The following is a 24,222-nucleotide window of genomic DNA, read 5'->3' as shown; positions in this document are numbered from 1 at the left end:
TCTAGAATCCAAATAGATCCATAGAACTTTCCTGAGGAGAGGAAAATAATAAAAAAAGGGTAGACCTGATCCTCAGAAGAATGGGAGCAGGCTGACAACTACTAAAGGCAATAAAAGCTGGGAGCGGGGATGGAGCCCCAGAAGTGCAGAACAATCCAGAGAGATGCTCTCAGAGAGGACTGTGAAGAGAAGGAGAGAGTGAGAGACAGGGCCAGGCAAGGTGTTACCTAAACTGTGGCTGTTGTTCCGTGGGAGCGGTGGTCTTTCCGGGGAGAGTGGTGGTGACGACCCAGATGCCATGTGGGGGGATTCAGGGTTAGGTGGGTGGCAGCGCTCTGTCCCTACCTTCTGCAGCAGGCCTAAGAGCACCTTCCGGTTAGGACCTTGCGAGGTGGGGGAATTGCACATGTTAAAGAGAAAATCAATACACAGATCACGAGGTCATTCCGAACGCCCTAACAAGCCAGTCCTTTGTGTGCACAGTAACCAAGAGAGATGGGGAGTGAGGTAGGAATCAGACTCTGTGCACCCTTCCACATAGATTTTAAGGCTTGTGTTCTCTTGGGATCTCTGATCCTGCATTTCACAGCTGCTTTATGGGATACATGCTGCACACTCACTATGGCCAAGGAGAGCAGGGAGGAGGGGGGCCTGCACTTGGCAGTACAGTTGCCCTTCCTTTCCCCAACATGCTCTGACAGCATTTGAGAACACGGCTTGGAGAGGGGCAGCGTCTGGTTTTCCACTTCTACCTTCTGCTCCCTTCTTCCTCTCTTCTGCTCTGGGCTCTCTCTCACCTTTGCTGGTTCTGGCTGCCACCAGCCCTGGAGTCTCCCCAAGGTCATTGGGGATCTCAACGTCTGCTCCAAACACAATGAGAGCCTTGATCATCTCCAGGTGGTCTTGCTGTAAGGAGGATGAAAGCTCTGGTCACAGGCAACACTTTCTTCTTCTGCCTGCCACTACCTACTTTAGTGAGTCGTCACTCTCCTCCCTGCTCTCATCCTAGGGTGTGCCAGCTAATCAAAAGCATCCTTCCCACCACTTGCAGACCAGGACCTGTGAAGTTCCTGGTGTGGGCCCCAGCCCAACTGGACCAAGTGAACCCAGCTCAAAGTATGGAAGAGAATGGTTGTGCCTACTAACCCCTCTCTCACCAAAAGGCATGGCAGGCCTCCTCCATGGCCACCTTCTCATGCCCTGGTCCTGAAGAAACAGTCCCCTGGGAAGTGCAGAACCTGCAGCCTACAAAAAACTCACCTTCATGGCCAGGTGCAGTGGGGTGTTGCCATCCTGCCCCTTGGCGTTAGTGAGAGCCCCGTGTGTCAGCAGCACCATGGCACTGTCAAAGCGCCCCCGCTTGACCATGATGTGTAAAGCCATGTCTGCTGTCCTGCTGACAGAATTCACGTCACAGCCGTACTCAATCAGCAACCGCGTCATCTGAGTCCCGCAGGCAGAGGGAGAGAAGGCAACAAGGAAGCATGACAGCTTCAGAACAGCAGCATGGGTGGGCAAACTATCCTGTTCTCCCTTAGGTAGGACATGCAAAGCAGTGAGTGCTGGTGCAGCTAGTGATAGCAATGGGAGGGAAGAAACAAAAGGCACTTGAGCATCAGCTACAAAGCCCTGGGCACCTGTGTTGTGCTAAGGAAAATCTTGTGAGGTTTCTCTAACGCTTGATACCAAAACAGACTTTCACTTTAATGATCTTACCTATGCTTCTGAATGTCTCTCTTGTGTCTTACAACAAAATACAAGAATAGGACCACGCAGTGCCAGACCTAAATGAAAAACACACTCCCATTTGGGCTTAAATCCTTGGCAAAATCCTGCACATTTGAGGGAAGATTCTGCGTAATTTTGCCAAATCCTCCTGTTAGTTTCCACTGTTCCACTTGATGAGCTAGACAGTTTCAAGCCTTTTCAGTACTTCACTGGGAAACATCCAAGGGCAACAGATGCTGGAGGAAAGAGTGCTGCCAATTCAACAAGAGGCACTTTCCTCTCTAAACTAGTGCTCTGGTACAGTACTGGGGGTATTATGCCACTCCCCTGATATTTTTCCCCAAGAATCTGGGATTTGAGGTCCAGGGGTCAAGCCAATTTCCATTCTGGGTGATTATAATGTACCTAGCTAAAATTCCCCTGCAGTAACAAGTTATTCTTCAGTTTCCTGCCTTAGAAACTGCTATATATGTTAGCAGCACAGAATGGCTGCCATGTTCAACCCCAGACATGGCCTTGTTTTAGAGGAAGCACTATTACACCAGTAGAAAGAGAGAGGAGGAGATCAAGCTGGCAATCTGCTGACCTTGGGTACCCAATACCATTATCTGCCCACTTCACTGTGAGAGTCCACAGCCTTCTCCCTGCACAGTGCATGACACTGATTCTCTCAGCCAGTGCAGTGGGAAGAGCCCTAGGGAAAGAGGCTGCTCTACCTGAGAATCTGTGGGCCTGATACATACAGGCTACCACCTCCCATCCAGGGTGACCAGTGACTGTCTTTTGGGTGGCTTGCTGGTTACTGTGCTCTAAATGGACGGACACACACACCTGCAATATGCAGGAAGGGGAAGGTTTCCAGCTGGAGGAATTACCCAGGAAAGGAGTGAGGGAAGCAGAATTTCAAATGAGAAGAAGTGGTTCAGCATGACTGGATGGGCTTATGTGCCTGTCCGTCTGCCCCTCTGCCTGGCATCATCTCTGCTTACCTCAGCGTTTTTGGCCCAGTGGAGCGGAGCTGCTCCGTAGCGGGGGTCAACGAACTGAACTTGATTGACATCCACTTCAAGAAGGGCCTGCACACACCTTTGGGAGGAAATGAGATAGAGGCATGGAAACAGAACTGGCATGGAAAGGGACAAAGATCCCAGCCTACCAAGAACGCACAGGTGTCGTCACATCCTGGAGCGCGCCTGCTGGGGAACTGTGGTTAATAGCCCTCTCTCCTTCCATCCCACCTAGGATACTCTGAGACCTAGGCAGCACCCTCAACAGCAAAGCATCCAGCGTTCCTTGCTCTTATACTGAAGAGGAGCTAACAGTCAAGGTGCTATCAGGCTACCAGGGCCCCACTAGCAGAGAGGATAGCAGGCGCTGGGAATGGACACCTGGGAATCTGTGCCACTGGGTCCTACCGTGCTGGTAAGGCAAATGAACACTGTACTAGTAAGAGTGCTAGCAGGCGACATCCTGGGGCTGGCCCATCCTCAAAGGCAAAGCCACAATGGAAGTGGGCACGCAGGATCTGAGCAGGTGTGAGGTGTCTGAGGAGCGTCCATGCTCGGGGAGGCAAGTGAGCACTAGGAAGGGGCATACTAGCCAGGTATCAACAAAGGAGTTCTTTCCAAGCCAGGCGAACAGGTCCTAAGTGGGGTCTCAGCCAGCAAGCACTATCAGAGGGGTAGCCGTGTTAGTCTGAATCTGCAAAAGCGGCGAGGAGTCCTGTGGCACCTTATAGACTAACCGAAGTGTTGGAGCATAAACTTTCATGGGCAAATACCCACTTTGTCAGATGCATGTAGACTATCCTGCTGTCACTCCTATTCCGGAGGGGAAGGCACTGGGAAAGGGCAGTGAATATGTGTCAGTCAGAGATGCCCTGATATTGTTCTCAGCAGGGTGAGCAGGCATCCAGGGAGAAGCACATGGGCATCAGACCTATAGGCAGGACCCTTCCAGTGCATCTTTTCCGACAAGACAGGTGGACACTTACCCCTTCTGGGAGTACTTCACAGCTGTGTGAATGGGGTAGCCCAGTGTGCCCATGATGTTACACTTGGCATGACATTTCAGTAGAGCCAGAACCACGTCCTCCTTCCCCAGCTGGCAGGCTAGGTGCAGAGGTGTCTGCCCCCGATTGCTCAGGTGGTTCAAGCCAACAGATGGCTTTTTGCCCAGGAGCTGAAAAGAAATAAACAGCAAAATCTCTCTTCAGGCTCTGAGGAATGCTGCTGGGAATAGTAGCTGACTCCTCATAAATGGCATAGCCTGTTCTCCCCCCATCACCTACCCTAGGACCATCCTGGTGGTTATTTAAACTCTCCTTGTGCATCCAACTGGGAAGTCTATTACTGTACTTTGTGTTCTCCCCTTTGGCTCAAGCTTAGCTTAGAGCCTGAATGCAGATCCTGCTTAAAGCATAAACAAAATAGAAATGGCTTCAAGACTTTGGTTTCAGAAATTTCAAACAAACTAGTATGGTTGGTTGGTTGAAAATTGACACTCTCCCCCCATAAAGGGAGATTTCGGCAAAGCCAGTAAAGTGCCTGAACCACTATTGCTTACTGCTAATAGCAACCAAGCTAGCAGGCCTAAATAGGCCTAAGCGGCAGCCTTAGCATAACCAAGTCAGGGGAAGAAGGGGGCTTGGGTGCCACAGAGAGGGAAGCCTGACCCTGTGTCCTTCCTGAGGGCCAGATCTCAGTTGAGACTGCTGAGCTATGCATTTAGAAAACAGGAAGCTTATCTAGATGTGCCCTAAGGGATATCTGTCACAGCCTGAGGGCATGCAGATGCTGAAAAAACACATCTGGCTAATTGATGATCAGAAGAAAACTTCTCGCCTAGCCTTTAAAATATGCTTGCCTAGCAAGTTTTTTTGAATGACATGTAATACTAACGGATAAATAGGGAAGGAAAGTTTGAGATAGTTGGACTCTTCATGGACTTTTTGGGGACCCTTTTAAGTACTCTACATCAGTGTTTCTCAACCAGTGGTATGAGTACCCTTAGGGGTAGTCGAGAGAAGTCTGGGGGGGGGTGTCAACACAACTGAAATTTGGAGAAAACTGAATTTTTGTTTTAAGTTTTACAGCGCTTTATTCTTTTTGTACTTTTTACACCCAAAAATTTCATTGTCCACCTGGCTGCGATTAAGTTGTTTAAACAAATGAGTTGCAATAGTAGAAAAAATTTGTGTGTGTCTGAAAACTGTAGGTACTGGGGGGTATTTATAATTTTTTTTAAAGGGGTACTTTATAAAAAAAGGTTGAGAAACACTGCTCTACATCTGGACACATCTTTGGTCCCCACCAGCAAATGGAAGATTGGCCATTGGAAGCCATCACTGTGACACTCAAGAGCCACACTCAGCTTCGGTAGTTACCAATAGTGGGGGTGTTTTACTAATCTGTTGTGAACGTAAGTGCTTGAAAGTAAGTAAAGTTTAGCTTTATGAGAAAGCACTCTTGTCTTGTTCTGTTTGTAACATCCATCCAGCTATCGGTCGGTCGGTCTCCATTGAGTTATTTCCTGAAACCATTTCGCAGAGAGTAAGATGACTAAGAGGTTTGGTTGAAAGAACCCTGAGTAACAAATTTTGGAGGCTCCAGCGAGGACTGGTCGAGAGCAAGGAGACAAACAGTTGGTACAAACAGTTTGTAGTCTGTCCATTGCAATAGAAGGTAAAAGACAACGGGGTGAGGTCCCTCCCTACAAGTTGCCGTGTCGCAGTTCACAAATTAATTTATGGATACATTCCATTACTTGGACTCAGGCTGATTGCCTGCTCAAGTGAAGAATTATGTCCAGAGATAGGGAAACATCTGGAAAGAAAGAACAGTCGCAAGTGATGTTGGGAAACAGCTTGGCAGGTTTTGTTCAGGAGCATGGGGAAAATGGACCCTGAAAGCCCAGTGCCTTTATTGGCCCCTGAGCCTTCCTGCAGCTCCACCAGTGATGGGATATCTGGGTTGGTGGAGAAAAGTGGGGAGACCCAAAAGAAGAGAGCTGATTTGCAGGGCTTGTGGATAGTTGCTACAACGCTGGATCAGGAGCTAGATCGGCTAAAAGACAGAGTGCAGAAATTGGAGAGAACCAGAGCAGAAAAGGAAACTGAAGTGATTAATCTGAAGGCAAAATCTGACACTCTCAAAGCACGGCTCTAACACACAAGCAGCACAGATTGTTGGAATGCAGAGGGGGGGTATGACTGTGAGAGAGTCAGAGACAAATGGCAGAAGGAGGCGTCTGTGTTACAACAGCAGGTGACCAAGAATGAAGCAGCAGTGAGAGCCCTTTTAAAAGACTCCCAAGGCAGAACTCAGGCAAATCGCAGGGAATGCCAGAGACAAATTTGCGCCCTTAAAACAGTGGTTCCCAACTGCTGGGCCACGGACTGGTGCCAGTCCACGAACTGCTGGCTGCCGGGCCGTGGCGGCTGTCAGAGCTCAAGCCGTCTGTTCACAGTGGTTCAGCTCTGGCAGCCATGGTGACTGAGATGGCAGCAGGAGAAGGCGAAGCAGGAGGCACCTCACCCCCCCTCGATAATGATAGCCAGCCGGAGCTCTGTGCTCCTCTGCCTTCTACCGATGAGGGTGCAAGACGCACTTGGGGAGGGAGAGGGTGTGCACACCACCAACGGCCGTGCCCCCTGCCTGCAGCACTAATAGACATGATACCTAGGGGGGGCAGCCTCACTCTGGGGAGTGTAGGGGTGGGGTGGGGGCAAAGGGGTGTTGGGTGAGGGTGTGTGTGTGGGGAAGGGGTCACAGTGTAGAAAAAATGCATATTTTTATATTGATTATAAGATTATAAGTATGATACATAATGATTTGATGTAATGACTTGCTCATAAGTTCTCTAGCTTCTCTCTCTCTGTCTCTTGTGATTAGATAATGTTCACTGCAAGGCCTTGCTCCCTGTTAAATATTGCAAATTAAGTTGTACTCCTTGAACTACTGATCTTGTTTGAACTCTGTACAATTGTTTGGTGTGAATGGAGCATGTGTATGAGTGAAAGCCATCACAGATGCCCAGGTGAAGAAGAAGAACTGGAAACTTTGAACTATCCATTGTGTCTTGAGGCTGAATTGAATTGGCAGCATTGACTAACCCTGGAGACAGGCAGAGACCCCACCAAGAGTGAAAAACAATCACCATCAAAGGAACACAAATGAACACCTCCTAAGGGTGGATGACTGCAGCAGGACATTGCAAAACCCATAGACTCCAATGGGAACTGACACGGATAAGAAGGGAAGCTCTTGCCATGGGACTCTGGGTTCAGTCCTGCAAGCCAAGCCTTGGAGGAGCCTCGAATCGCGATCAAGAGACCCTGACTCCTCACTCAGTCAGCCTTGCCTGGCCAGTAAGACTGACTGGAGCCACGATGGACTGGTAACTATGCAACATCTGTAGGACTCTGTGTGTGTATGTATGTATGTGTTTATCTTTATAAAGCATATGCTAACGGCTTCTCTGCTGTCTTCTTAATAAACACTGTGTATTGCCTTCTCCCCTGAAAAAGATCCCATGTGCTTCTTATAAGCATAACAACAGGGCAAGAGGGTATTGGCATGGGCTGTAGGGGTCAGATGTTAAAGGACACTGGGTGTAGCGGTCGGGGGGTCAAAGTGTGTTAGGCACTGGGGAGCAGGGGGCTGGTTTGGGGCTAGGCAGGCAGGTAACATTTTATTTGCAGCTTTGCATATTCATTATGCATAATGAATGTGCAAACATCTATTAAAAAGGTTGGGAACCACTGCCTTAAGGTTCAGTTAGGTGAACAAAAGGGGATCATGGCAGCGATGGGAGGGAATTGCAGCTGGGAGGAAGACACAGAAGCAGAGGAAGATCCTGATCCATACCCCCCTTGTTGCAATTGGGAAAGGAAGGACTCTGATGAGTTCCCCCTGGATCCTATCTGGCAGTCTCCATACAGTCCCCTACGGAGGTCACTGGAAGAACTAGAAAGACCTCCTCCAAAAGTCTCTATATCAATAGCTCTGTCACAAGGAAAGGACCCAGGGAAGGGGATTCAGGAACAGAGGAATGGGTGGAAACTAGCCCCTTTACCCCTGACCAGATTAGGACAGCAGGGAAATCAGTTGACCCGCTGAACAGAAATGCAGCCTTGAGGTGGTTGGTAAGAGTATCTGACAGGGCTGGATTCACTCCAGCTGATGTAGCCGCTATGTGCAGGGAGTGTATGACCCCCAAGGATTTTTGCAGGACTCCCTTATGATATCCAAATGGGGGGCCCCTTGGAGCAAATGATACAGAGAAGCACACACATAAGGGATGTTAAATTTTGATTAATCAGCTAATTGAGTAGTGGATAGAATTTCCATTGACTTCCCAATTAGTCAATAAGGGGGGCGGGGCGCTCGCTATCCCACTGCGCTTCTCCCTTTGAAATGTACAAAAGCTGCCTGTGGCTCTTGTACATTTCAAAGGGAGAGAGGCAGTCCCTGCTGGCAGGGTTCCCCTCTGTGCCTCTTCCTTTGAAATGTACAAGAGCTGCAGGTGGCTCTTGTACATTCCAAAGGAGAGGAACAGCTGTGGGATGGGTGCAAGCGGGACTGTTTCAAATGCTCCTGACGTTTCCCTTCTGCCCCCTGCCTCCCCTACCCCCTGCAGAGACAGTGTGGGGGGAGGAGGGAGGAAGAAATGGCTTATAAGCCAGCACTGGCTTGTGCTCCCCCCTTTGATAGAGAAAGCAAGGGGGAGGGGGAGCGACTAGTCGAGTTCCTACTTGACAACTAGTCACTTACATCCCTAACTCAACCATGCAGAGGAAGTAATACATGCTTTCTTCCCGGGAGAGAGCCCCACAGTTATATTTTATCAGGAGAAACAACAAGACAGGGCGAGAGCAGAAAGTTATATAGCCAGAAAGAAAATAGCGTAGAGACATTCTGGGCTGACACATGCTGTTAATCCAGACCTTGCAGCCCTCCCTTTCAAACAAGCTTTAACCCACAGATTTCTCCCTTTGATTCATACGGCCTTTGTGAGTATGGATCTGGCAGCCATTCAGATAAAAGACACGGCAGATGTAGCAAAGCAGGCCTAGGAGTTCAAAAAGACATCCACCTTCCTAAAAGGAAACCCAATAAGGTGGCTTCCATAACTCCTCCAAATAACACTCAGGGAAAAGAAAGGGGAGAAGACCCCATAAGGATCGAGGCAGAACCCCTGACCCATGGCGTGGGGACACTTGGAAGCGGCTCTTAAAATATGAGCCAAAGGAAACAACAGACTGGTTGCCAACCCTGAACTCCTAGTAAAACTGGCAGACTAGGAGATGGCTGAGCATAGAGGAAAAGGCCCTACTGCTGCACCAGTTTTATCCACATAGGGAGGCCAGGCATCCCAGGAACTCCCAATTGTGGCACAATTAAATAGCGATGAGTGGGGGAAGTTCACAATTTATGCAAAGTTTGCAGGAGCAGGGTTCGAACAAAATTTACCAGTAGACACATGTGCCACATATTATTCCTTGATTAGTACCCAAAACAAAAACCTGTTTGGACCTCCAGCTGATATCAAAATCTTGCATGGCTTTAATGAGGCACAAAGGAGTGTTCCCTTTTGCAAAAGAATCCCCTGCAGTGTAGGAACAAAGAAAAGTCCAGGGCAATTTGGCTTGATGGATCTAGGAAAAGAAGGTGTTCTAGGAATAGATATTTTGAGGGAATTGAGAGTGCCAGTTGATTTTGCTAACAGGGTTTTGTGGGAAATGTCTCCTGGAACTCCATGGAGATTTCAGTGAGCTACTGAATAGCAGCCCTTAAGGCATCAGAGGAATTGGAGTGGCCTGCTTGGCCCCCAGAAGTTTTAGAAATTGCAGAAAAATACCAGGAAGTGTGGGCCAAAAATAAAATAGAATGTGGTAAAATTGAGGCAGAAATCTTAGAAAAAAGCCATGATCCTCCATCCCAGAAACAGTATTGCTATCCAAAGGAGGCAAAAAACAGACTAAAGGAAACAAGTGATGGACTGTTAAATCAGGAAGTTTTAGTGGAACAGCCCAGCCCTAACAGTGTAGCACTCTGGCCCATCCTTAAGAGTAATGGCAAAACTTGGAGGCTTGTGGTGGATTTTCATCCCCTTAACTGGGTGATTCCTCCTATGGCCCCCGAGAGTGGCTGAGTATCAGGAGGTAATGGCTTCCATTGTAGGAGGGGCCCAAAGGTTTTCAGTTTTAGATTTGGCTAATGAGTTCTTTGCTATCCTCTAACGCAGTTGTTCCCAAACTTTTTGGCATCACGCCCCCTTTTTGATTTTTGAAAAACCCTCACGCCCCCCCACCCCCCCCACCCCCCAAAAAACAGCAACAAAACTTGTTGAGAAAAAAGGAAGAAGAAGAAGGAGGAGGAACTGACCGGGGCAGCAAAACTTGATGGGGGGAGGAGAGGAGGCTGGGTCGCCTTGCGCACCCCCCCCCTGGAATTTCTTCACTGCCCCCCATCCAGGGAGGCACCCCCCCCCCCAGTTTGGGAACCCGTGCTCTAACAGTAGGACAGCTACTATAAATTCACTTTCATCTTTCAGGAAAAATAACTGCCTTGCCCGAGTCCCCACGGGCTGGAATAATGCCCCTGTCATCCGCCCTGCACATGTAGCAAAAATGTGAGGGGGGATGCCTGAAAGGAACACCATGATTTCTTAGGTGGATGATATCCTGGTCAGCGCACAGACCCAAGAGGAAAATGTAAGGGTGCTGGACAAAGTGCTGCAAAAGACTCAGGAAACAGGGTTAAAGATCAGCCCAAAGACGGCCCAACTGTGCTCCCAGCAGGGAAACTCTCTCCGAGTAACCCTGGGACAAGAAGGGCATTCCCCTGACCAAAAGAGGGTTGAGCTGATCCTTACGCTCCCAGCCCCCACAGATGTAACTGCTCTTAGAACCTTCCTGGGTATGGTTAACTCCTCCCGAGATTTTATTGAAGGGTTTTCGGAAAAGACAGCTCCACCGCATGAACTGTTAAAGAAAGGAGCAGAGTGGATTTGGGGCCCTCAGCAGCAGGAGACCATGGTTCAGCTAAAACAAACTTCAGCCCAAGCCCCATCCCCGCCATACCCTAGGGTCGGAGAACCATTTGTATTACAGCTGGCAACTGCAGACAAAGGGATGGGAGCTGTGATAAGCCAGAACCATGGGCCAGGTCTCCAACCTGTGTCTTATGCCTCCAAGATCCTGAGTAAGATAGAGAAGGGATTCAGTTCATGTGAAAAAGAGGTTTGGGTTGAAAGAACTCTGGGTAACACCCCACCCCCTTCCACACACATATGGCAGGAAACTCAAACCCACCAGAGAAGCAGGAAGTGAATCTGGAGAGTTGAATTTCCCTCTTCTTGCTGAACGAAAGACAAAGGGCAAACAGCATTCTGGGGGAAGGTTAATCCAGTTTAAAATCTCAGGGCAAAGCCACTAAGTTGCTGTTATTATACTAACTCAGGGAGAAGCTGCTGTGTTAAATCAGAATTGCTTTTAGGGTGCCTTAAAAAAATCCAGACACCCTAAATGTGGGGAGCCCTCCTCTTTCTCATCCTACAGTTCTCATCATAAGCCAAGGAAATGCCCATGGTCTGTCCCAAAACTCTCTCAGACTCTTTTAAAGTTCAAGACTGACCCCTAGAAAACTACCCAATCTGAAGGCCAAGAAAAAGGAGAAATGGTGAAGAGCTGCAAGGCTTGCAGCCTACGACCATAGAAATCCCAGCACTGTAACATGTTCTCTCACCCCACCCACCACACAGATTACCATAACCTGCCACAGAAAAAGAGCAAGGAGGAAGGAGACTCAAGCGGTGCTAGCACAAAATGGGATCAGACAGAGGCAAACTGGGACCTGAGGAATTTTTACAAACCTACGTCAGAGCTGTGAAGGAGGCTCAGCTCCTCCCTCTCCTCTGTGACTGGGACAGCAGAGTCAAGCCCTGAATAATTGTTTCTAGACCTATAAGTCTCAATTTTCTTTCCCCACAGTCTACTTGAAAATGGCTGAGGGTCTTGCCAGACCACTTAATGGTCTTTCCAAATGTCTTGCCCCTTCTACTGGGGCTGGGAAGAAGGGGGTGTCTCTCTCCCTCCAAGGCAGTCCCTGACCTGGGCTGGGAAGGAAGAGGGGTCTTTCCTTCTCTGCTCCACTGCAGCAACCCCAGAGCTGCGCTGGGAAGGAGGGAAGTTTCTCCTTTTCAGCCCCACTGCGGCAGCCCCCAAGCTAGGGCTGGGAAGGAGGGGGTTCTATCCAATTGCCACAGCCTGGAGTTGGGGAAGTCATCTCTTTCTCTGACTACTGCAGCCCTGCACAAATTCCCCCCCACCTATCTTCTATTCCCCCCACCTCACCCCACTGTCCTCTCCCACCGACCTTTTATTTCCTGCTAAGGCCACCACCTACCTTACATGTGCATCTTCTCCCAGGTGTAGGCCTCGAATTAATGGAACCACACCTACATGGCTCCATTAATTAGGTAGACAGCCTTTCATTTTCTTGTGTGCTGCTGCCCAGGCATGTGCCTTAGAGGGAACTATCCATGGACCACCTGAAGGGTGCTCGTGGACGACTAGTGGTCTGTGGATGTCTAGATAGCAAATTACACAAAGGACTCAGCCTGCCTCCATTCAACCCCAACCCTTTCTTCACAAAGAATCAGCCTTTTCTCCCAGAACACACCTGCAAGGTAACCTGACTGGCCACCAATAACCACAGACCAGAGATATACACTCCTCCATCCAAGAGCTTGGCCACATGTAACTGTGACCCTGCCCTTCTCGATGGTATAAGAGTGGAGAACAGGCTGCTAAAAGAAGTCTCCAATGCCACCTGTAAGTGTCCGGTCACCATCTCCATCAAGATTCAGGCCCCCCACACTACAAAAACAGAACTTGTTTATAGATTGCAGGCAGTCATCCCGCAGAGCAACAATGGAAGCGTATCTGTATCACTCAGGTTTATACTCAGACCAAATCCAGAGTGTAATTATGAGCACCACCAAAACCTCAGGTCCACAATCCTTAGTCTTAGCCTGTGTTAATGCATCAGATTCATTAACTCTTCAGACAGGAAAGAACTACCTGGATTCAGTCCATAAGGATCTGGATTGTCAAGCCATTCTGGCCAACACTCCACAGTAATCAAACAAGGACACAGAGGAATTATGGCTTTGGTCAGACTCTATCAACACATGGCTCTGTCATGTCACCTGAATCGAGGGGAGGCAGGTTTAAGGACAGACTCTGCAGATTATGACGGATGAGAGGAATTGTTCAAGCTAGCCTTTGGCCCTCGGTCACTATGCTATAAGAGACTTGGTTTGGTCTTCCCTTGCTATAGGTGCCATAAGAGCAAGACCCGGAACTGTCGACCTTCAGCCAGAAGTAGATGCAAATAAATAAGGTTTTCTAATGCAATTGTTTTGCACCTTGTCTTGTTTTCTCCCCATGCACTCTGGGCTCTGCAGTCACACAGAGGGCAAAGTCCCTGAAGAGGGAGGAAGTGGGAGGCCTGAGATTAAGCCAAAGACTTGCAAATGCCTGTCCTCCTGCAGCAGCAGATCTAGCTGACTTCTTCTTCTCCAAGCGTGGAAAGCCTTGTTTATCTCTCCTCCAGATGCAGAGCACTGGGTTCCTTTCTTTCATCCCCTACCCGCAGCAGGAAGAGTACCCAGCAGCCAGCTCTAAAGCCCCCTGCTTCCCCCTCACCTTTATGATCTCAGGGTTACTCCCTCGGACAGCATAGTGGAAAACCGTCTCCCCGTTTTTGTCCGTGACATCCAGCCGGGCATGGCACTCCACCAGCTCACATAGACACTCCATGTTTCCCTTCCGGCAGGCAAGCTGCAGTGGGGTACAGCCATCCTCGCACTCTGTGCTGTTCACACAGCTGCAACACAAGACAGCAAACAGGAGGCCCCTGCCTTAAGAGACGACATTCAGTACAACACCCTCCCAGAGGTTTGCATCAAAATCCCTAAATTGCTGTGTTAGAACTAATTGTTTTACTAGTTGGTATCTATGAAAGCCTAGAGCAGAGCCTGAGAAAGCTCCTGCATTAGCGCCTCAGTCCCCGAGCTATCCAGTTCCTAATTCCCTTGCCCACACCAAATGTTTCACCAGATCAATGCTGAAAGGCAATGGGGCATCTACTTGAAAGTGGTTTCCAGCATTTGATGATCCAGGATGACAATTCCTCTCCCTTGTTTATGTAACATGGTTTCACCGTGTACCACAACCCCTGTTAGTGGCCAGTCCATACAGATTACATGTCTTCAGCTCACATGCAGAAGCTTGGTGCTGAAGGTAATGAGTTCACAACCCACTAGCAACTCCTATGGTGAGTGTTAGATTTATACCCTTCAATAATGGGTAAGAGGCAGGGTTAACAACAAAGGGAAGTATTTCTTCACACAACACACAGCCAACCCATGGAACTCTTTGCCAGAGGGTGTTGTGAAGGCCAAGACTATAACCGGGTTCAAAAAAGAACAAGATGCATTCATAGAAGATAGGTCCATCAGTGGCTATGGCCCAGGATGGGCAAGGACAGTGTCCCTAGCCCAGTGATCTCCAACCTTTTTAAGTACAAGATCATTTTTTTGAATAAGTGCAATCCAGGATCTACCTCACACCCGATTACCCTTGTCCTGCCCCCTTTGTGCCCCTTCTCAGAGGCCCCACCCCTGCTCACTCTGTCCTCCCTCACTCCCCCATCCTTCCTGCCCCTGCTTGATGAAAGGGAGAGGGTTGGAGTTCAGACTCTGGTCTTGGGTTAAGGGATTAGCAGTTGCTCTGATCTGAGCCTGGGGCAGGGAGTTGGGGTGAAGGAGGAAGTTCAGGGTACAGGCTCTGTAAGGGAGTTTGGGTCTGGGGTGGATCAGGGCTAGGCCAGGGGCTTGGGGTGCAGGAGGGGTTTATGACTGGAGCAGGGGTTCAAGATGCAGGTTGCAGCTGGACACTGCTTACCACAGGTGGTGCAGTGAGGCTAAGGCAGGCTCACCCCTGCCCTGCCCCTGCACCACTCTCAAAAGCAGCCAACAAACTCCCTCCATCCCTGGCCCTGTTGTGTCCCCCTCCATTCTGTGGAGATAAGCTACAGAGTGGGAGGGGAGGCACCCTGACATCAGCACCCGCTCCTCTTGCTTCCCTGCCCAGCAAGTGGGGAAAGTGGAGGCAGCTCTAAGGCAAAGGGCAGGAGATGCACAGCAGTGGTGGGGAGGGGCAGCTGAAGTGCCGGCACTTGATAGCCTGTTGGCCAAACCAGTCAAGGTCACCTGTCAGAGGCTCCAAGATCTACCAGTAGATCCTGATCGACTGGTTGGTGACCACTGCCCTAGCCTCTGTTGGCCAGAAGCTAGGAAGGGGCAGCAAGAGATGGATCACCTGATAGTTACCTGTTCTGTTCATCCCCTCTGGGGGTACCTGGCATTGGCCACTGTCAGAAGATAGGACACTGGGCTATTTGGATGTTCCATCTGACCCAGTAGGTCTGCTCTTCCGTAAGCAAAACAAGGTAGGTATTTTAGGCCACTATTTGCCAATGTGAGGTCAGTGGAACTTGCAGGAGCCAAGCTCTTCCAAAAGGAAGCCCTCTTTTACTTATTTAGAAGCTAAAACACTGATTTAGTGCTTGACCTTGAAAGCATGGGCCCAAAGTGCACTCCTGCTCTAAGCTAACTCCTAGCAGAATTCCTTCTGGATTATGCCTCAGCCCTTGCCTTATGATATGATTGTGTCGGAAACTCCCCCGAAGCTCCGTCTCCACTGCCACATGCGCCAAGGACCAGTTGGGGTGGTTACGGAAACAGTCGCTCAGTTGCTGGAGGACATTCAGCTCCAAGGACTGTGGTGAACTCTCGTAGAAGGGGCGCAGTCGTCTTGCATACTGCTCAAAACGCTCAATGGCTTCCATCTCATTGTCTAACTGGAAGAGCCTGGAAAAGAGAAAAGGGAATGAAAATGCAGTCCAATGACCATCTAAATAGGCCAAAAGCCAACCCTCCTGGCACCAGGGAGAAATAGTGATTCTCCACACCCTTGCACTAGGCATTCCTCCTCCCGCTTGCACAGTGTGCACCCCCATTGACACATTCTTGCGTTCATTCTTAAGAATACAGTCCCCAGTGACAGACCTGCAGCCAGGAAAATGCTCCCAATCTCTATACTCCCCCTTCTCCCTGTTCTCAGAAAATCTCCACTCTCACTCCAAAACGTGACCAGAAGAGGAAAGGGCTGTCTGTCACTTACCGGAAGGCGACTAGCTGACTCTGGGGGTTCACCAGCAAGCAGTCCCAGGAGCGAGCATTTTTGGTTTTGTACAGAACCAGCCTGTCTTCCTCTCTCAAGCGTGTGCGAGCTACATACTCTGCCAGAGGCACCTCCTTCACTCGGTACGGGTTTGAAAACAGGTTGGTGACATTGTTGATGGTGTCTACAAGTCGGCCAAAGAACTGCATGTTTTCGGGAAATCAATTGTCCTCTCCCCCTCACTCTGGAAGAAATCAGAGTCCAAATTCAGCCTAGGTCAGTACCTTCCCTCTGCCCCTACCCAGCAAATCACCAAGACTTCCATTCAGTGACCTTAATCCCTGCTCCTCATTTCGTACACACCAAAGCATTACCTCACTACAGGTCCAGTGACTCTTCATGTATTTTATGAGACCAGATGTGTCAACCCTAACCTGCTTCAGAAAGGTGTGCAACAGGAAAAGAGGAATGAAAAATTGGTTCCCACATATCAGTTAAAGAGATTTCTAGTAGGCATTGTCTGCCCCTGAATCTTTAGCCTCAGTTAGTGTCAGGGTCCCATTGTGTTGGGTGCTGTACTATGAAGTAGGCCCTGCCCCAAAGAGCTTACCATTTAAACAGACAGGGCAGACAAGGAGTAGGAGAAAGGCTGGGCCTATTACCCCCATTTTACAGATGGGAAACTGAGCTCTGGACAAGTGACTTGCCCAGGTTCACACAGGACATCTGCGGCAGAGTCAGGAATTGAACCCAGATCTCCTGTGTCCCCGTCCAGTGCTCTAGACAAAATACGATCATAAAAGAAGTCGGGAAGCCCTTAGCTAAGGTCTCAACTATGGCCATGATTTTGCCCAATGTGAATTTTTCACATTATTTCACGGACATCATTTGTCACCTCCTTCCATCTCCCCACTAAGATCCCAATCCTGCAAACATAAGGCCCTAACTGTACTACCAGTGTGAACATTCATGGCAATAAAGTGTTTACTATCAGGGCCTAAACATGTAACTTTTAACTAGGACTGCACGGAGTGGTATGAAACAGATGTTTGGAGTATAAAATTAGTGTTGTGTGATAGTTCATAATTATGCGCATGGCATGGATTTGAAGTTGATGGTTATGAAGTGCGTACTGTTTGTTGTATGACTGTTGATTAAGAGAAATCTTTGGTTTTTAATTGTAAGTCTTATATAGTATTCATCGTTCTGGGAAGTTCCTAATATCTGTAGTCAACTTAATTTGGATGATGAAATGAGGAAGATTGTCCGCTCATGTGTTGTAACAGCTATTTGTGGATGGAGTTAAAAGTTGCATGTTTTGTGCAGAGGAAGAAACAGGAAGAGGCAGATGTATGATATTGTGGGGGAGGCAGAGGGGACAAGGTGAAATCATGACTGTAGGTCACATGGAATACTGAGGATTTAACTAGGGATTTGCTGGTGATTTTATGGTTACATTTGTGGAAATCATTTGAAAACCCTTACTGAGTTTAAAAGCGTGGCAAATTCCTTAAAAAGTGTAGATCAGTGCTGACAGTCAGACAGTTATCCATTATCATACCTCCCTCTCCCAGAGCTCAGATGCCCCCACGCTGTCTTGAGTTAGTTGTCACGGTGGGCCCCATAGCTGCAGTTCATCATAACCATGTTCCCCATTCTCTCCATTCATGGCCCAGCTACTCTCCCTGCCACACACTGTTCCTCTATCCACAATCCTGATTATGAAACATCCTTGGTCCCTACCAAGCCCCTTACTCTTCCATCACATACTGCTTTGAAAAATGGTTATGTATTGACATGGGCACATAACACCTTTTAAATCTGTACATTAAATCTCTGAAGTAGAGGGAGGGGGTCAGCATGGGTGTTACATGGATGTCACATGGGCAAAAGTTTCATCTGTAAGTAAACTGAGGCCAGGTCTACACTACACATGACCTTGCTCAGGGGTGCAAGAAATCCACACCCCAGAATGACATTACACTAATCCAGGGGTGAGCAAGCCAGCCTCCACAGGTTGGATCCAGCCCGAGGTCACCTTGCCACTCCCCCACCCCCAGGCCAATCGAGACCTGGCGAGCAGGGAGCAGGCAGTATTCTCCCCCGCCAGGGGCACGTGGCACCAGAGGGAACTGCTAGTGGCTCTCTCTGTGCACCTGGCAGGGCAGGGGCAAGGGACTTTGCGCGCTCCACCCCACCCCCAGGCCCTGATTGGCCTGGGTGGCCTGGGGGTGGGGAGACCGTGTGAAGTCTCCTCCTGCCATGGTGCCTAGAGGGAACCACCAGCTGTTTTAAAATAGCTGGTGATTGATTCTCTCTAGGCACCTGGAGCTAGGGGCAAAGACTCCATGCATTCCTCCATCCCCAGGCTAATCAGGGTCTGTGAGCGAGGGACCATGAGAAGTCTCCTGGCCCCGCCCCTTCCAGCACCACCAAGATAGCTACTGCATCTCAGGGAGGTGGATTAACTGCACCAAGAGCTCTCCCAAAAGCACGGAAGCACTGCAGTTGCACCACCGTTGTGTAGATGAAGACCACACTTTATTTTTTCCTTTTCTGAATCTGCATTCTCACACATCCACTTTAAGAGCACAAAGATGTGTTCTTTACTGCAGATTGGAAAAGCACTTCACCTCATTCCCAAAATAAATCTCAAACTCCAGACACTCCCAAGTTGGGATGTAAATTCCCATTTAATTGATTAACCACATGGGCAGTCAGAGCAGCTAGGGCTGGGGGAGGCAGGACCACAGCCCCACCCCCTCTGCTGAGGCCCTGCCCTCCTAGCCCCAGAGCACCACGGAGGGAGGAGGCAGCACAGCTTGAGCCTCCCCAGTCCCCGAGAGGGAGGAGGCCATGCAGTCCGAACCTCACCTGCCCTGGAACACCGGGGAGGGAGGAGGATGCATGGATCCAGCCTGTCTGCCCCATAGGACAGGGAGGGCAGGTACTGGAGGCAGCAACACTCTGCCCCCAGTACATCTACTGCAGGGCTGTGTCTAGACTGGCCAGTTTTTCCGGAAAATCATCTGTCTACACTGGCCGCTTGAATTTCTGCAAAAGCACTGACGATCTCATGTAAGATTGTCAGTGTTTTTGCGGAAATACTATGCTGCTCCCGTTCGGGCAAAAGTCCTTTTGCACAAAACTTTTGCGCAAAAGGGCCAGTGTAGACAGCCCAGATTTGCTTTCCGCAAAAAAGCCCCGATCGCGAAAATGGCAATTGAGGCTTTTTTGCGGAAAAGCGCGTCTAGATTGGCACGGACGCTTTTCCGCAAAAAGTGCTTTTGCGGAAAAGCGTCCATGCCAATTTAGGCGCTCTTTTCTGAAAATGCTTTTAACGGAAAATTTTTCCGTTAGAAGCATTTCCGGAAAATCATGCCAGTCTAGACGTAGCCCAGGTGTTCTGGGGGTGACGTGTGGGTGGGGCCACACCTGCAAAGGCAAAGCCTTCCCTAGGTTAACAGACACCCATGATTAACTAGTTAATCTGTCTGAGCACCCCTGCCTGTGGGGTAGCTGGGCCCACTGCAGACAGAGGCTTCTCTGCTAGGATACCAGAGAAGCCTCTGCCCGTGGCGGGACAGGGGTTGCTCTAGCACAGCCAGAGCAGCCACTGTCTGTGGCAGGAGGAGACCAGCTCCAGTCCCCACTGATTAACCTTAACCAGTAACCCTCATCTACAGGGGATGACAAACCATAACGAAATCCACTCGCCAGCCCTGTACCGTGCATGCACCAGGCCCGCATTACACATGCACGCGCCACCAGTGAACAGGGCAACTGGCTGAAATCTGCTCACCACAGGCGAGTAGATACACTGATTTGTCGAGCCTTGCTCATCTGTTAAGGCTGAGGCATACTGGTTAACTGGTTAAGCATGCACATCCTTACTTCCAAGGGAAAAATTAGAGATAGTACAACAAATCTGCAGGGAGAGGAGGGATAATTTCTGTTAATTAGAGACTTCTGTTTATGGACTCACTTCTAGGAAAGGGGAAAAATGCTGACTGAACATAAGAATGGCCATACTGGATGAGATCAAAGGTCTATCTAGCCCAGTATTAGGGATGTAAAACATCCCATTGAATTGGTTAACGGGTTAACCAATTAAAGGGGGGGCCTACAGCCCACCGGTGGGCTGGAGGGGCCTTCCCCATCCCCATGGCAGGCAAGGAGCTGTTTCAGCCCCCAGTGAACCAGAATTGGTAACCTTTCAAATCATTGCCCAGTATCCTATCTTCCAACAGTGGCCAATGCCAGGTGCCCCAGAAGGGATAAACAGACCAGGTAATCATCAAATGATCCATCCTCTGTTGCCCATTCCCAGCTTCTGACAAACAGAGGCTAAGAACACCATTCCTGCCCAACTTGGCTAATAACCATTGATGGACCAATCCTGGCCTATAACCAGGGCTTGACAAATAATGTAATCTATTCGCCCGTGGTGAGTAGATTACAAGCCGGAAGAGCTGGCGCAGAGCGATCTGCACATGCACAGAACCGCACGAAACCAAGCGGCTGGTGAGCAGAGCTCGCTGCCACTTGGTGAGCCCTGCCTAGAACCATTGATGGCCCTAACCTCCTTCAATTTATCTAACTCTTTTTTGAACCCTGTTAAAAGTCCTGGCCTTCACAACAACCTCTGGCAAGGAGTTCCACAGGTTGACCGTGCGCTGTGTGAAGAAATATGTCCATTTGTTTGTTTGAAACCTGCTACCTATTAAGGGAAAGAAGGAAACACAGGAAGCATATGCACAAGATAAACAACGGGTCTTTTATCTCCACCCATCCAATGAAAAGATACAGGAAGTGAACCATACGCAAAAAGAGGAACAGAGAACCCGATAAACACTAAACACACATACACACCAAAGAGGAAAGCAAGCACCAAGCTGCAGCTCTTCTGTTCCTTTATTACGAGCTGACTTCCCTCTAGTCTCTGTCATTCCAGGAAGGCGCGTGGCGGTTTCGCTGTCCCCCAGACCTCCAGGGGCCTGGCTGCAATTGGAAACCTTGTGTCCAGGCCCTGCACAGCAGCTGAGCCATCCTTCCTGCTGAGGCTGGAAATTCCCTCCTAGCAGGGCCCCAGGCCCCCGCCTCTGCCCCAGCCAGAGCAAGGGCAGCACTTTGTTCCTGAGCCCCTGGCAGGGAGGGGACCCAAGCAGGCGCTGTGGCGCAGTGTCATTGGCAGGGGTGGGGAGCTGCCCACCTGGCAACGGGGGGGGGGGGGAGGCTGAGCCCAGCTCGTTGCCTAGCAGCGCTGCGCACCCTCCCCAGCTGGGTTGAGGGGAACGCGCCCCCGCCGGCTCAGCCAATGGGCCTCGAACCCAGACTTCCCACGTGCCAGAGCTCGTGGGGCTGCCACCCACCTCGAGCCCCCACAATCCTTAGCGGGCGGCTCAAACCCGTGCCCCTCCTCCCAGACTCGCTCCAGCTCCTGAGTCACTCACCTTCCGCTCACGGCTGCCAGCCGTCCCCACAAAGGACGGCGTCGTCACATGACCCCACTCTTCGCCAACCACAGCGCGCGTTCCTTCACTCTCCCGCCTCGCGCCGCTCCCTGGCCAATCACAGGTGCCGTCCCATGTGGGCGAGGGAGTGGGCCTGTGCGGGGGCCCGGATGATTTTTCCTTTTGAACGCCCAGTCGGAGTAGTGTAGTTCCGGCGGCGGCCATGTTTGAGCGAGGGCGGAAGTAAGGGCAAAGGACGGCGGTAGCATGACAGCCATCTTTGTGAGGGGCAAAAGACCCGCCCGCATTAAAGAGACAGTGACCTGAAAACGTTCCCCCATTTCTACGAAGCCGGAGCCTGGATTCTCCCGTTCAGTAGATTCTGCGCGAGGCAGTCTCTGTGGCGAGGGGCCAAGAGCCATTGCACGGCTCTGCAGAGCGCCCCAGCCCTGCAGCCAGGCTCCTGCTTGGGGCGAGGCGGGAAAGGGCCATTAACTCTGCCTGGGAAGTTTTGCAAATCTGCTCTTCTTCCCCTCCACACAGGTTCCCTGCGGGGTAAAACACGTGTCAGGAAATGTTTCCACCCTAAAACCCCCAGAACATGAAAACCAAACCGGATCTTTCCACTGCATGTCAACCACAGTGGAAGTCCTGAGCCCAACGCCCCTACCCACCCAAAAAGGCTTTAAAATAGTGAGGACCTGGCGGAGGATGTCAGGGCCCAAAAGATCACAGCCCATACAACTTCACGCAATTACCCCTGTGCTGAGCCTAGGAAGAGGTGTTGGACTACTGTATATCTTCCAGACAGGCATCCAGTCTTGATATGGAGATGACAAGAGATGAAGAGCTCTAGCCATTGTGTAACAACATGATGCTCTGGCCGAAAGTAAATAAGATGCTATTATGCTGCCAACTCTCATGATTTTGTCACAAGTCTCATGATAGATAATGCTTTCCTTAATGTCTGAAGATCATGAGTCAAGTGAATGTGTGATGATTTCAGCCTCCATTCTTAAATAAATAGTAAATTTATAGCCTTCAAAACTATGGAGAAAGCTTCAAAAAGTGCTCCCAGTGTCCCTTAAACTTTAGGTCCTAAAGGCTCAAAAAGCAGAAGGAAAATAAAAAGAACACAAAATCTATTATTTTACATAATCTTATTATTTTAAAGCCACTCTCAAGGCTTTTTGATGAGCCTGTCTCATGATTATTGAACATTTGGAGTGGGCAAAACTGGGCCCATGAAATACAGAACTATCCTAAAATGATTGGAAGGATGGCAAATTTAGTCCCTCTTTTTTTCTCAAGGACTGGCACCTGCATAAATGCAAATGCTATGCCCTGTGGCACAGAAATCACTAGCTATGTAACAGGGATGTCAAATCCCATTCAACCAATTAAAGGGGCTGGTCCCGTGAGGAAGTGTCCTACCCACTGGGGTCAGGCTAGAGCAGCCCTCACTGCAGGCAGGGACTGCTCCAGCCCAGCTGCTCCCGGCTCGCCACAGGGGCTGCCGCTGCAGCTCTCAACCCTCCCACGGGGGCTACCGCTGTGGCTCCTGGCAGTCCTGTGCGAGGGGCCTGGCAGGACTGGGCCACGAGTGGATGGATGCTCCCAGATACCATTAAGAGTGATGCTCACTAGATAACCATTTAACTGTGTACCCATTAACATCCCTACTAAGTAACTCATATGACTGAGTTTCTCGAAGAGATGATAGGAGGCGCTAACTTTTTTTTTTTTAAATCCCACTATATTACAGTGCAGTACTGGTCTAACACTTCAGTAACATCAATGCCATTACTGCAGGTTAATTTTATAAAGGAGAGTAAAACTAAACTATGATGTTCTGATGGCTGACACTAGCCAGGAATCACCCCCGTTACAGTTCCTTTCTTTCTGTATTCCTCCATGCAGAACTAAATGCTGTGCTAAAATGTTTATCTCCTCCCAATTACAAGACCCTAAATAATGCAAGGAGATTCCTTCATTTTTCTCTGACCTTGAAGGCAGCAGGCCAGATACTGGAAAATTGCAACTGCTCGGTGCATTCAGGAGAGTTGTGTGACCAGATAATCTTAGTATCCTATGATTGGTACTCTAAATGATAAAGGTACATCGTATGTTACAGACAGTAAAAAAACTCCTTTTTATAGATAATCTTAGACATGTCATTCCTATATGATGCGTCTCACCACACACAACATATTGATATAACCATTCCATAAGAGGACAGGTGAAACCTTCCACTATTTAAAAATACTTACTTCAAAAAAAAACCAACCCGCCACTGCTTCCTCTTTCTCCCCATTTTTACATATACAGTACTTATCCAACATTTTAAAAGAAACTATGTAAAATCCATTCCTAATCATGAGTGCTTTGAAGTCCTCAGAGCAGTGCTGTCCTCATCCATACATATGTGGAATATGCAGTTGTGTAGGGCACCTTAAAATTTGGGGCACCACTGGGTCTTAATGTCCTCCCATCCACCTCTTCTCATCCCCATTCTGTGGCTCTGCTTTCTCCAGAGACCATCTAGTTAACTTAAAAGTAAAAAAGCCTGCCAGACTTATTAGCAGAATATTGAACCTGGGAAAGAGCCATTCAAGTGGTAATGAAGCCATTTAACAGGCATTTGCCAACTGGAGGTATGTACTATCAGTTTCTGAATTTACTGTGTTAAGTCTACAAGGACTTTCGTTTAAAATTTGCTTTAAAATATTTAATTAGTGTGTTGCTGAAGACTATAAAATCACATCTCTAAAATATTGCCCCCCACCA

General features: G+C 49.3%; 1 protein-coding gene across 3 annotated transcripts in view; it reads right to left on the bottom strand.

Annotated features, from left to right (window-relative positions):
• The window catches only part of PLA2G6 (phospholipase A2 group VI), a 35,024-nt gene extending 13,427 nt beyond the window's left edge, over positions 1–21,597 (bottom strand). Inside the window, exons 1-9 of one of the 3 annotated variants that reach the window (XM_006118944.3) lie at positions 21,436–21,597; positions 15,983–16,226; positions 15,454–15,669; positions 13,442–13,622; positions 3,722–3,909; positions 2,718–2,814; positions 1,261–1,443; positions 798–906; positions 228–383 (exon numbers count right to left, since the gene is read on the bottom strand). In XM_006118944.3, coding sequence (XP_006119006.2) covers positions 228–383; positions 798–906; positions 1,261–1,443; positions 2,718–2,814; positions 3,722–3,909; positions 13,442–13,622; positions 15,454–15,669; positions 15,983–16,191 — 1,339 coding nt within the window. In that variant the 5' untranslated portion in view covers positions 16,192–16,226; positions 21,436–21,597. Of the gene's footprint in view, positions 1–227; positions 384–797; positions 907–1,260; positions 1,444–2,717; positions 2,815–3,721; positions 3,910–13,441; positions 13,623–15,453; positions 15,670–15,982; positions 16,227–19,784; positions 20,080–20,854; positions 21,344–21,435 lie in introns of those variants that run through there. The other 2 variants (XM_006118943.4, XM_075937073.1) reach the window with 2 other exon arrangements.
• Between the last annotated feature and the right edge of the window lie 2,625 nt (positions 21,598–24,222).

Source organism: Pelodiscus sinensis, chromosome 1, assembly GCF_049634645.1.
Source record: "Pelodiscus sinensis isolate JC-2024 chromosome 1, ASM4963464v1, whole genome shotgun sequence".
Lineage (NCBI taxonomy): Eukaryota > Metazoa > Chordata > Testudines > Trionychidae > Pelodiscus > Pelodiscus sinensis.
The sequence above is the reverse complement of the archived record's forward strand: the minus strand, read 5'-3'. Positions and strand labels throughout refer to the sequence as shown.